This window comes from Tripterygium wilfordii, chromosome 17 (assembly GCF_013401445.1).
Source record: "Tripterygium wilfordii isolate XIE 37 chromosome 17, ASM1340144v1, whole genome shotgun sequence".
NCBI lineage: Eukaryota > Viridiplantae > Streptophyta > Magnoliopsida > Celastrales > Celastraceae > Tripterygium > Tripterygium wilfordii.
In genome coordinates this window covers 475,908-487,978 of record NC_052248.1, presented here as the reverse complement: position 1 = coordinate 487,978, position 12,071 = coordinate 475,908, and the positions used below count along the sequence as shown (strand labels likewise).

Here is a 12,071-nt window from a genome sequence, read left to right as displayed (position 1 = left end):
GAGAGTTTCTTCTCTCTATTTATAGAGAAACTAACATGCATGAAGAGACAGATATACCTGGACTTTAAGAGAGACAGAGCTTGTGCATGCTGGTGTGTGTACATGTATTCAAATTTCAAACTTAGCTGCGAAACGCGTTTTTACGCATGTAGAGTTTACTTCCAATTTAGAAGAAAAGGCTTCACAAGATTCTCAACAGGAATGCTTTATGGTCTACCACTAAAAAGGAAGTTGACTTAATCATAGCCTCCAAATTAAACAAAATGCAAAAAGAACACATTAATAATAGTCTTGTTAATACATGAATCAGAATTATTGAGTGTGAGATGTGAATCTCTCTATGATCAAACCGACGAACCGTATAGGTTCGAAAGGTCCTGAGTTTTATTTCCATTGGGAGTAATACCTTTTATGGCCACGCGTTGAACTTTGACCCAACTTATATTGCATTAAGTTAGAAAATTCTATGCACGCGAGCCTCACAACCCGAGTTTAGGTATATATCGAATGTCCAAATGACAAATTTGTATGTTGTGATTCTCAGTTCCGAGTACATTTCTTTGCTTTTTTGTATGCCACTTGAGTTTAAATGAAGAACTTCCGGAGTCTTGAAACATTTTACCAGGTAAATTAAATTCTCTTACATTGTACATTTTATGATTTAGGCATAACTTGGAATCTATCATCATTTATCATCTATGGTCTGCCTTTTTTCTTCTTCTTTTTTTTCATATCCACGTTCTTAACAAACGCTCTCCCTTTTGCTTTTTCGTTTAAGAAGAAACTTACACATGGTTTTGGTACTCCAAGCAATCCTAAGATTGGTATAGTCCCCATTTTACACCCCATATCTACCATAGCAAAGAAGATGATATTCCATATCTATCAACATACCAAGTACAGGGAAACTTCAATATATTACCCAATTCCTTTGGTCTATGCTTTCCACATTAAAAAAAGTGAGTTTGGGTCACTCTCCTCAACCACTGCCTACCTTTCATATACCAAAAAGGGCTAATAAAAACCACACGAAAAAGAGGTTGAATAGGTAATAGTTTGAAAACATTGCATGTACCTCCAAGAAGACAGCTCATCTTCAATGTTAACGCTTACTTTGAACATTGAAGATACCTCTCCATCTCCAATGCATTACCTATTTCATTTCAGATTACTTTTGGTCTTAGAAACCCCAGCCACTCCATTTATTTTTTTTTAACCTTTTCTTTCTACAGTACATTAAAATGATATCTATTTTCGAATGGGACAGCATACAGTAGACTTCTTTCAGAAACAGATCTATATTGTAAATGGAGAAAGTATAACTCGAACAACTCCATTGTTATTATAAAGCAAGAGTAAAGAAGAGTAAAATCGTCAACAGGATTTGAACAATTCTTCTCCATATACCATATTCAACCAGCAACCCCTTACCCCTGTCGTATTGGCATCTTTTAAGCGGATGCACTTTGCTGAAGCTTTCTTATTTAATAAGCATTGTTCAATAAAATACCAAGTCAAAGATAGAGAGAGAAGGAAAAAAAACAATAAACTTAGTTAATGTAAGCTTAACTTGTATCAGTTACCTCAGGAAGGGTTTTTCTTCCAAGTTCAACTGGTGATCACATGGTAATCACGCAAGTTGATACACTTTTAGCTCAGGATATGAAAGTCATACCTTATCAACCTACAGGAAAAGATTACGAAGTCTACGAATAGAGTGGTTAACAAAATCAAATTTCGAAGAAAAAAATACAGAAAGAGACCGGGTTTCAACATCACAAATTAAAGAACAGCAAAGAGCAAGTTGCTAATCTATTTGACAAACTCAACTAGATGGATAATTCCAATCTTTCAGGCTAAAATCTATTGTTCGGTTTAGTTCAGAGAGTTGACCATGAGTAGCTTCTAGAATATGACCTTTGACATATGGGGCTGTTAGACTAAAGCATCAAGTCAAATTTTAATAAACATATACTTAAGATAGCATTACAGCTGCAAACAGCAGCCGTGATACCACAATCATCTAGTTTTCTTTTACTTTCACCGAACAGATGAACAGAGTACAGCTGCCTAAACAACTAAGTACATAATAAAAATGTTAGCCAGCTGAGGTAACAAATGTAGATAGGAAACTGCACTTAAGTTAGATGCACTTGCTTTACCAGAGTCCTGTGACATGGGAGACCTAGCTGCATGGAAGCTAAAGCAGCTTCCTGCCTTTGAGGTTGACCTGTATTTCCTAACCAGTGGGACCAGTGACTGCACAACATCTGCCGGCAGGGGCCTATAGTCTGCCGCTGCTGTACACACATCGCAGCAATAGCTGCCACCTGAATCACCTCCTCCATCGAGTATTGTCCTTCCAATGACGGATCCATGATCCGCACAACTTTCTCTCTATCCGTCAAGTGGGGGTAGTGCCTGTTGCACAGACGGTCAAATCTAACAAGGGCAATTTGCAGCTTTACAAATCTGATTTTGTGGTTAGATGTCCAGTTAAAGCATACCTGATGTGCAGTACACAAAAATAAATCACTCTTCATTCACTATTACCATTGAAAGAAGCACCGTATGATATAGATATAAACTCAATGAACATAGCATAATATTTACTGTCAAATGTCAAAGTAAACTAGAAAATAAAGGTTTCAAATATGAAATATAATCAGAGCTCGGAGTTAGTTCATACTCAGGATCAACATATCCCTGAGTGCCCAACACTCGAGTTGAAACATGCCCACCAGTCTTTTCCGATCCAAGCTTGGCCAGGCCAAGATCAGAGATTTTGGCATCGAAGTCTTTGTCCAACAGGATGTTGCCGCTTTTAAAATCTCTATGAATTGTTGGGGGGGCTAACATGTTGATGGAGATGTTCCAAACCCTTTGGAGCTTCAAGAGCTATTCGCAACCTAGTCCCTAGTCTAATTTTGAAGTAAGTGAAATAGAACCTACATATGTACAATCAAAGATAAAAGTCACCTATCCCGCAAAAATTTTCATGTAGAAACTCATAGAAGTGACGGTGCTGCAGTTTATCACACATGATCCATTAGCAGCTCCTTTATCGTTTCCTTTGTGGGAACTCTCCTATTTACGTGGCAAGCTGCTTTCTGTTTCAAGAAACTTTTGGCTCTATACGGTACAGTATAAAGTAGTATAAACTTATCTTTAATATTTTTTGAAGAGAGGGCATCAATAATTATTAGTTTGGGCATCACTTCATGGAACAAGAGAAATATTTTCAAGATGGGAACAGAAACCAAGTGAGGGATCAATTCTCATTTGCTTGATGAAAGACATTTCCAAGACTATGAGGGGAGGGGAATCGACACCAAGGTCAAATACTATCACTTGCCACTTCTCTATAAAAGTATTTTTTAAAATTTCCATCAGTATATGCATTTGAGGAACTAGTTATTGAGCATAGGAATAAAATATAATGTTTCATGCAATGTATGTACACATTATCATGCTAATACGGTTAGCAAAAGCATCCAATATATAGAAGGGAACAGATGTATGGGTTTGCAATCTAGCTGTTTTCTAGGGAGAGAAAAAAAGAATCAGCTCGTAGTGAGATGACTTTTCTTTAAGTTTTAACTCTCGGAATGTTTCATGTGATTTATTGAAGTAATCATTGAAATCAAAAGAACAAAGAAATGAGACTTCCGGTGTTGAGGGAATTGCACTTATAGAGATTCATAGAAAAAAGGGCGAGTACATAACCATTATACTAGCACAGTCAATTCTAAAATGACCAATGAACTACACCAAATGATTTAATTTTACATGCAATGAAATATACCCCAAAATAAAAACCAAAATCAGATAGTGAGATTAGACCTCCATTTTGAATTCCTCCTCTCCTTGCTTCCCGGCTTGATCCATGAACTCGATTGCAACTTTCCTCCGATCACTGAGCACTCCTTGGTATACTAACCCAAACGCACCATTTCCAATCATATTTGACTAAGTGAACCCCACCAGTGGCTGTGTGGGCTTGAAAGTGAACACCTGAAGCCCCTTCTCTTTATCAACTTGCACATAGCAAATCCACCTTTGTGCCCATGATTAACCTCTCCAAGCACAGTTCAATCATCAAGAATATGTCAACTAGTGTTCCATCAGATTTGTTATAACCTCCTACCCAAACTTTCCCAGCAACCAAATACTTCTTAGACTGTGTAAGTGAGATCATAATAACTACAGAGGTTATAACCTTAAGGCAATACCAACAATAAATAGCAGAATGAAAAAAAAAAAAAAAAAAAAAAAAAACCATTCCAGTTCTTGGAGCGGAGGCCTAGTAGCGAAACCGCAAACTCTAACAATGCTAAGTAAATAAAAAATTTCACGAAAAAAATAATTGAAACTTTGGAGATAAACCTTTACTCCGACTTTCAAGATCAAGACCAGGGAAGACAAAACACTTTCAAGATCCAGAAAACGGCAAAAATTACAAAAATAAAAAACGAGAATGTATACGCGACCTTTCGTTGCAGAGTCTCGGAAACCAAACAGGGGATTGAAAACGCAATGCATAATAATTGCAGTAATGAAATATGAAAGTGAGGCACTCTTTTTGTTCTTTAAGCGCTTGGCGACCTTGTTGCGTATGTAGCAGTAGTAACTAAATGCGACCAGCAAAGAAACCACCGCCAGTGAAGCGAGCACTACAATGGCCACCAGTGCAGTGCGCTCTTTCCTTCTATAATCATCGTCGCTCACCATTTTCAGTTTCAGGAGAAACTATCCTAACCCTAGAAAGTTGTAGCGAGGAAGCAATTCCGACGAAAGAGAGGTTTAAGCTCTGGAGTTCCGAGTCCTCCCTCTCGTGGACTTGTCTTGCACTCTTGCGACGCGGGGAATAGTTGAAGTGGCAGCGCATTTTTTGCAATTCGGTCCCTATAAATAGCGGAAACAAATCTCTGTATCTCTACTTCTTGCTAATTTCATAACTGGTAAGAATTAAAATAGTGCAATGTATTTACATATTATTAATCTCGGGCTGCGGGCCCATGGGCTCAACTCGGCCCATGTAACACAGAACAAGGACCCTGTTACGGTCGACCTACCTACCAATTCCTCCAAATGGTGCACTCTTCCAATAATTTTTTGGTGTCTTACGGGTCATGGTTTTGCTCTTCCTCGTTGGGCTAACTGCTAAGCCACATTTAGTCAGTTTAAAACAAAAGTTCAAATCATTCAAAATATTGTACAAGACAAATATTTTCAAGAATAAGTGAGTCTACCCGACTCAACATACATGACCACGAACTTTAAATAAGCAATGCAAAATCCAACTTATTATATTGAATACTACAAAAATGCTTAGACAAACCAGCCAATTACAACAGAGGTGAATCCTAGAAAGCATATAACTAACACCAAAATCTTGGTATTTAGGGGTGGAGGGCAGGTAAAAGACTAAATTTCAAAAACCTCGCGATGAGGAAAGGATGGGCGTCACTAGAAAAGAAGAATTGATGCATTCTCAACTCGTCGTAAAGCCACATCACTTCATATGAGCTTTTTTGTGTAGTGATCTACAGCCTTGGACAATGATTGTATTGAAATTGAATATCCAGGACCCAGCTGCATAGAATCAAACAAGGTAAACTTGGGGTAAGTATAAAAATGGTGTACAGAATAATAAACCTATGCATGCATTAAGCATTCAATTACATATGCATGCATTAAGCATTCAATTACATATTTACATGTAAGGGTATTACCAACATTTTTGCCCAAGTGCCAACCAACAATGCAAGATTCAGTAGGTAATCAGTAGAACGAAAACGCTGTCGTGTTGCCATGACAGGCCATTGACATTGGGTTTTGATCTTTGAGGCAAAGGTCACAAGAATACTAGTAATGTGGACAGCAAGAGGAGGCAATTTTTGCCTGATGTGATGTAAAAGTTAAAAAAAAAAAGGTATTACTCATCTGTTTAATCAAGGAAATATTTTATCCTAAATCATTGGGAAGCTTTTATCCCCTCCAATTTCAACTTGGATCTAGTGGGTCAATTCTGTGTCCCTGCTAAAGAGAGAGTCATCTTAGTCTATGCTTTGCTGGACATAATGCTGCCACCAGCATGCAAAGATGTGCTGCAGCAGAAGTTGCTTAGCAAATTCAGCATTGCCCCTTTTTTTTTTTTATCTTGTCTGGTATATTATTAATATTAGCCCTTCATATCATTTCAAATGGCCTAAACGAGAGTTTCATAGTAAAACTAAGTAGCAAAATAAAGTCCCACGGAGCACCACATCAGCATTGTCAGTTGAAAGTCACAGGCACGTGACAAACATGAAATGCAAAGTTGTAAACATAAATCAAATAAAATGTACAAAATAACTGCTTTAACTGCAACAAGGACTGGAAGCTTACCGTGCTACATATATGAAAGGAGTTCACGTACCCAGCATATTTGGAAGCTGCAAAAAAAAGTTAGCAGACGATTACTATTTCAATTTCCAAATTCCTTGCCCTTATTTTCTCCCCATTTATTCTTCAACTAAGCAAATCAATTGACTCAAATCAATTAGCATTATCACTCATTAGTTGTACTACCTGGTTATCCAAGACTACCAACCACCACTGGGAACAATCTCTTAACTGTACACAACCATTACCGATAAGCTAACTCACTATACAGTACCATGGCTGCATTATCACCATTGTACTTGGATTAGTTAGTCATATCTACCAGATGTCAGAAGATATTCTTTCATGAAAATTACTATATCAGCAAAAAAACAGAGCCTTAATGTCATTTTACGTTTCATCTTAATTCATTCGAGCTAACGATTACAAATTGGAAAAAAAACTTGTACATCACGAAAGCTACTTACTCTTCTTTAAGCCTGCAGGCTTTGCTTGCAAAAGAGCATTCATAAATGCACCTATATTCTGGCGCAAATGATCCTCTGAAAGATTCACCTGTAAATGGTAAGGTAGTAACGTAAGAAAGATAAGTACTAAGAAACCAATTTGGATTATTGAGTACCTTTCAAAATGAAATCTTATTTTGTGGATTAAGAAAATGATACCTTTCCAACTCCAACATGCACAATCGCTGTCCTATCCATTTTAAATTGAATGTGGCCCTCTTTGGCTCTCTTTACTGCAGTAGCAACATCCCTTGTCACAGTACCTTGCTAAACAGGATATGTGTGCAACTGTGAGAGAATTGTGAATAATCATACACTGGCAATCAATTAATTTAGAAATAGTATGTAAACTTACTTTGTTGTTTGGCATCAAACCAAGAGAATTGAGAGTCTTTGATATCTGCAAAGCAAAAATTAAAGTTCCTCTAAAAATTCATTAGCATTTAGTGTACCTTACACAAATTCACGAAACCTTTCTCAAATTCCCAAACCTTAAAAAGACGGCGCATGATTTGTGGAGTTGCATAACATTCATCGAAATCAATTTTTCCACCATCTGCTCAGATATAATATCAAATGAAATAATTAACTCCTGAAATGATATTTGAGCAATCGTTATGAGTGTTTAATGAAACAGCTTTCAGTTTAACCTACACAGCAAATTGTCTTCCATGTGCATACCAGTATAAACATATTAGCATTCCTTAACAAATATCAACTCTGGAGATAGAGAAATAACCTAATAATAACTAGTGGAAGGTCATCTTGAGCAAAATAAATATTTGTCCAGGAGGGTTTAGCAAAGTATTTTTATTCCCAATCCTTCATTCTCAGATTAACACCCTATATATTTATGAAGTGATAAAAAGACAGGGGGACTGACCAGAAGAGGAAAATTGACCATAAATGGATAGGTTAGAAAAAAGAAAAAAGAATAAAAGGTAAAAAAAAAGGGGAAAAGTGTTAGGGATACATCCATTCAGGAAAAGTTCCCGATTCATCTATAAACCGTATCCAGGTCACCTGACTAAATATGTCATATTTCTGACCATTCTCCTAAGCCTAATTAATACTAAGATGACAATGGAGTATCATTAAACTCAAGTTGTAACAACCACAAGATCTTGGATCAGTTAAACTTTTTGTGTGTATATATATAATTTAACATGGATTTTTTTGTAGACCAATCAACTATAACAAAGCGGTATCAAGATTTGTTCATACTTGCAATTTCTTCAATGAACTCATCGCTGCCAACAATATCAGCACCTGCAGCTCTTGCTTCATCTGCATCTGCCCCTTCAGCAAAGACTGCCACCCTGATAACCTGATCAATAAAAATGATCGTAGTAGTAATATTACTGAAGAGGAACACTAGTCCGAGTGGTCGAATTCCTCACCACTCTATGTAAGGGCAGGAATTTGAATTCCTTAGAAAAGTGAGTTATTACATACTAAGTTACCAAGCACAACCCCCTGATTTACCATCAATTCCCGTAAGTACCTTCTGAGAGCCATGAGGCAGTTTCATGGTACCACGAACTATCTGCAATAAAGTTCAGAGAGCATTAACTATAAACCAATTCATTCATTGAAGAACTGGATAAAAATGATGCCCTCTGATGCTGTTCAAAAAAATGATGATATGTGGGAGCAAAAGAGTCAATGATCAAAAAAGAGAAGAATTGATGAGAACTTTCATGTTTTTCCTTCTGCCTAGTAACTGTGTTTGCTTTTTGAGAAGATCATGTAACCCATACACATCCCTCCATATGGAAGATTCAATTGCATGTAATGTGAAGCAGTCAATAATTAACAAGAATAGACAGTGGTTCAAATGCATTAAGCAATTAGAAATTGTAAAATGGCATACATTACTGCACAATGAATCTATATAAAACTCTGCATATCTCCTTGGATAGAATTCATATCATGCATAGCGCACATAATCCTACCCAGAGAGGTCCTTTGTTATCAACAAAACCTCTCAAACAAATAGCACATAGAGAAAAGAATAAATAAAACTAATTTGAAATTCAGGCTCATGAAGCCTATCAGATTCTACCTCAACTTGCAAGATAAAGAACAAAGCATGAACAACAAACAAGGTTAACTGAAATATTTTTTGAGTGGAAGCTTAACCGAAATATACCAGATCAGATCGGCTTTTATCAATGCCCAATCTTACATGTGCTTCAACAGTCTCGACAAAGTTCGATTTGGCATTAGCCTGAGATGTTACAAGAAATAAACCAAATAAATTAGCAATAACTAAAAAGAGACATCATAAGATGCATTATTCCAAAAACATGGTGCTTATAATAAAGAATAGTGACACACTGTGAACAAGGCCCACTGACCCAGCCTTTAAACCAGTTAAAAAGTATATCTAGAAAGTAAAAGACTAAATAAAAACGATCACGTAGAAGAGGGAGATGAAGAGATTGAAATTCAACAAGAGCTAAAATTTCAATTTGGCTGACAAGGCAATGACCCCAGGAATAAGACTATTTCATAACCAATAGACAGCCAACCTATTCAAAAAAAATAAATTAATCAGTGACAATATTTGAAATTTAAGCGCTTAATCCTGGTTCACTTCATTCTAAAACCTTAAAAATGTGTAGTAGCTCGGAGACATAAATAATATCCATCAGCTCATAAAGTATCTAAAATAAATTCAGGTTAAGATAATCTCCATCTGATCTTAGAGTACATAAAATGAAACCATGGTATGATAAAAGATTAAAAGCAAAATAAAAAATAGAAAAATGAAGACAACCAGATTATAGCTTCGGCTCATCCACAAAATGGTGATGATTTAAGAATAACAAAACTACTCTGATGCTTAACCCAAGAATTATCCAAGATAGAGAAGAAGGGGCACAGATACACAAGCAGACATGTGAGCTCGATGTCTTGCCAATACCTATTGTAAAGCATTTTACACAATGCTTATCTCCCAGAATGGTCCTTACTAGAGAGGAAAACTTTGAAAAGTAAAGGACAGATCGTTGCTTCTACATTGCCTATGTCTGGGAGGGTCTCAGAGTAGATATTGGACTAGCTTTAGGTGGATAACATGAGAAGCTAAGGCCTCAATTGTCCTATCGATTTCAGCTTAACATGAAATCTTATTGAGCAAAGGGCATAATAATTTATCACTTGTGTATCCGGTCAAAGAATCGAAGAGTTCTCTTGCCAAGCTGAGTCCATTATGCCTTAATCTGATTGATACATTAATGGCTTCATCATAACTCTGAAAACTATTGTTAAGGGTACCTCATCTAGTAAACGGCACAACTTACACTCTCTAATTCTGTTGAAATGTCAATTAAAAGTCTTTATCACCACCTACTAAAATTGATGTAAGTATTCATGGAGACCAATATCCAGTCACACGCAGAAGAGGACAGCCAAACACCAATATGATCTTATAAACAAAGACACCTTCACAATTGAAATTACGAATTCTCCAAAACAATAAAAAGAAATGCAAAACATTCCTATTAGGCCAACTTCCTACGAACTATTTGTCCAGAGATGTATAGCCGATTATACATAGTAACTAGGAAACGGTACTGAATAGTCTCCTAAGAAACCTCAGGCAAAGTCCTCGATTAAACCATTTCATTCAAGCACATTCAAGCATTGAAAAAAAAAAAAAAGCATTCACACTGACCTTGACTTCGTGGATAGCGTCCATCAGATCAAATACCTGCCTCCCCTCCTTCTTCTCCGACTTGACCAATGTAGGGAACGGCACCACCACCTTCTCCTCCGCCTCCGCAATCCTAAAAGCCCTTCGGCCTCTTTCCCTAGCATCTACCCTCCTCCTCTCCCTCAGCATCTCCTCGCTCTCTTCCTTCACACTCTCTTCAACCGAATCCGAAGCTTTATCCTCGGGAAGCGGCGCAACACGCAAGGGATAAGAGACGGGCGCTATCGAGGGCACATCCTTGACATAACGAACGTCTTCCCGAGTCCAAGCAGTCCGAGTTTCCTGACTCGGCAAGTCTCGTGGCCTTCGAGGAGGCAGCGTTTGCTGTTGTTGATGTTCTGACTGTTGCGCTTGAGACTGGGGATTCTCAATTTCGGCTGTCGGATTCGGCTCCTTGGGTTTGACAGCGTAGGAGACCGGCTGGATGGGAACGGGTTCAGAGGGCCTTCTCGGGGCATTATAGGGAGGGGCTTCGGGGCTTGGTTCCGAGTTTGAATCAGAGGAGAAGGATCTCTGAAGGCATAGAAATGGAGGGGAATGGAGGGTCGATTGGTTTTTCGCGAGGCACTGGCGGCGAGCTTGAGATAGAAGAAGCTTCAAAGCTGCCATTGTGAGAGTCTGGAGCGTCTGGTTGTGATGTGGGCTTTTAGGAGGGTTTAACGCGACCGGGAAGGGAATTGATGGAAGCTCTCTCTCTGACTGAATCCTGCTTGCTTTTTCGAAAATAATTTCAATTAAATTTTCCCTAAAACTAATTTCACGAGGCTTTTTTCCCCCAGCCCACTGGGCTATATCCTTGAAAAATGGGCTGCGTCGGGCGTTTTACTTATTTAATGGGCCAACATAATGGGATCATTATTCACAGGAATAAAAGAAAAAGAGACCCTCAAGATGGCCCAAAAGATACCCCTCGGGCTCGGAGGTTCCTCTTCACTCTGTATCACGTGACCAATGGGACCGTGAATCTAATTGGATCGGCTACATCGCTGTAACCTCTGATGAGACTAGTCAAGTGACAGGGTAGAATGGAGGAGAGGAGTTTGAGTTGAGAGGAAGAAGAGTCATGCTTTGGTCAACAAATCATGTGAGTTTTTGAAGGACGAGTACAGACTACAGTCAGAGTGCCTGGTTCATGGTTATGGTGGGTGGTGAAGAACAAAAGAACGATGAGAGGTGAAGATGGAGAGTGGTTTTTGGGTCCAGAAGATGAGGATCTACCTGCCACTGAATTTTGAGAGGAGGTTCTCAATTATCTTCAGGTAGCATTCTCAATCATCGACTTCCAAAATTACAATATTGGTTGTACAGTGGGCCCAAATCATTGCTTTGATCTGAGAAGATGTGGTTTGTTGTTGATGTTTCTTGTTTGCCATACAAAAAAAAAAAAAAAAAGAGGTTTCTCGATTGGTCATCTCTGAAGTACCCGTTTTCTTCCTGCAAATTCTCGTGGATCAGCG

At 38.0% G+C, this 12,071-nt stretch overlaps 1 protein-coding gene across 1 annotated transcript; it reads right to left on the bottom strand.

Annotated features, from left to right (window-relative positions):
- Window positions 1–5,182: 5,182 nt before the first annotated feature.
- On the bottom strand, window positions 5,183–11,331 carry LOC119982765 (50S ribosomal protein L1). The gene is made up of 10 exons (XM_038826308.1): window positions 10,576–11,331; window positions 9,046–9,123; window positions 8,398–8,439; window positions 8,118–8,220; window positions 7,385–7,449; window positions 7,249–7,293; window positions 7,053–7,160; window positions 6,855–6,942; window positions 6,391–6,437; window positions 5,183–5,595 (listed from the first exon to the last, which is right to left on the bottom strand). Exons 1-10 carry the CDS (start codon window positions 11,221–11,223, stop codon window positions 5,521–5,523), a joined length of 1,299 nt encoding a protein of 432 aa, XP_038682236.1. The 5' UTR covers window positions 11,224–11,331; the 3' UTR covers window positions 5,183–5,520.
- Between the last annotated feature and the right edge of the window lie 740 nt (window positions 11,332–12,071).

Excerpts from the sequence above, each read along its gene's own strand:
- LOC119982765 (XM_038826308.1), bottom strand. The coding sequence starts at position 11,223 with ATGGCAGCTTTGAAGCTTCTTCTATCTCAAGCTCGCCGCCAGTGCCTC. Across the intron at positions 7,294-7,384 it reads TCATGCGCCGTCTTTTTAAG|ATATCAAAGACTCTCAATTC; the intron begins GTTTGGGAATTT and ends TTTGCTTTGCAG. Across the intron at positions 6,438-6,854 it reads GCCTGCAGGCTTAAAGAAGA|CTTCCAAATATGCTGGGTAC; the intron begins GTAAGTAGCTTT and ends TTTTTTTTGCAG.